Genomic DNA, 1,026 nt, shown 5'->3' with positions numbered 1-1,026 from the left:
GATTTATCATGTACATCAAGAGGTCCAGACATAACTCCTTTCTCAATAGGTCCTGACATGAAACCATTGTTTCTATCCAAAGGACCAGATGCAAATCCTCTCTCTAAAGGCCCTGACATGAATCCATTCAAAGGACCCGAACCACCACGAGGGACAGGCTGCAAAGGAATAGAAGCAAAAGAAGATGTGCTCTCAAACGAAGCAGCAGGCTCCAAAACGTCACTAGAACAGAACGCCATTTGATTCCCAGTCCTAGCAGTGGAAACATTAGCACTAACAGAAGCACCTGAGATTGCCTTAAACGTAGTTTCAGCTAAACCTTTGCTGTTGTGTCTATTCAAGAAAGAAGGATCATCAACAACCTCGTTACGGAAAGATCCACTGAGTGTCTCGGAATCAAGAGTGCTCGAATCAACAGTGAACCTCTCAGAGTTTGAAGGAGTAATATCAGGAGACTCAAAGATGCTTGGCCTAACGTAACAAAAGGAATGGCCTAAACCTTCATCTAAAGGTTCAAGAAACTCCAAATCAACACCGTTCTTCTCATTAGAAGGCACGAAACAACCAACAACACGGGAAGTCCCGTTTCCCATTTGACTCTCTCTCTCTCAGGCAATACTACAAACACCTTGGATGCACAAATCTCATCATTAAACCTCTAAAGAGAAGAAGAAGAGGCGAAATCCTTAAAAACCCAACAAAGATTCGACGGTTATTCCAGAATCCAAGCATCATCAGAGGTTCAATCTCTCAACATTATTGAAGACGCAAACAAATTTTGGATTTTTTGAAATCACCTGTACACAAAATCAGAGGTCTTTGAAAAGGAAACAACTTTAAAACAGTGTAAGACAAAAGAAAGAAAGTATCAAGTGATCTGACCTGTTGAAAAGCGGAGATGGGAAGAAGGAGAAACTGGAAACAGATCTAAAGGAGAGGCAAAGTAGAGAGTGTATTGAACACATCGGAAGCAAAAATTAAGAGACAGTAAACAACAACAACAACAAGGGGCAAAAAAACACCCCC

General features: G+C 41.3%; 1 protein-coding gene across 1 annotated transcript in view; it reads right to left on the bottom strand.

Moving 5' to 3' along the window:
• Nucleotides 1–1,026, bottom strand: part of LOC104788731 (protein phosphatase 2C 32-like) — a 4,672-nt gene extending 3,646 nt beyond the window's left edge. The window contains exons 1-2 of the mRNA XM_010514514.1: nt 883–1,026; nt 3–797 (exon numbers count right to left, since the gene is read on the bottom strand). Of these exons, the coding sequence (XP_010512816.1) occupies nt 3–593 (591 nt within the window). The 5' untranslated portion in view covers nt 594–797; nt 883–1,026. The remainder of the gene's footprint in view (nt 1–2; nt 798–882) is intronic.

Source organism: Camelina sativa, chromosome 5, assembly GCF_000633955.1.
Source record: "Camelina sativa cultivar DH55 chromosome 5, Cs, whole genome shotgun sequence".
Lineage (NCBI taxonomy): Eukaryota > Viridiplantae > Streptophyta > Magnoliopsida > Brassicales > Brassicaceae > Camelina > Camelina sativa.
This window is presented reverse-complemented; position numbering and strand designations above follow the sequence as displayed.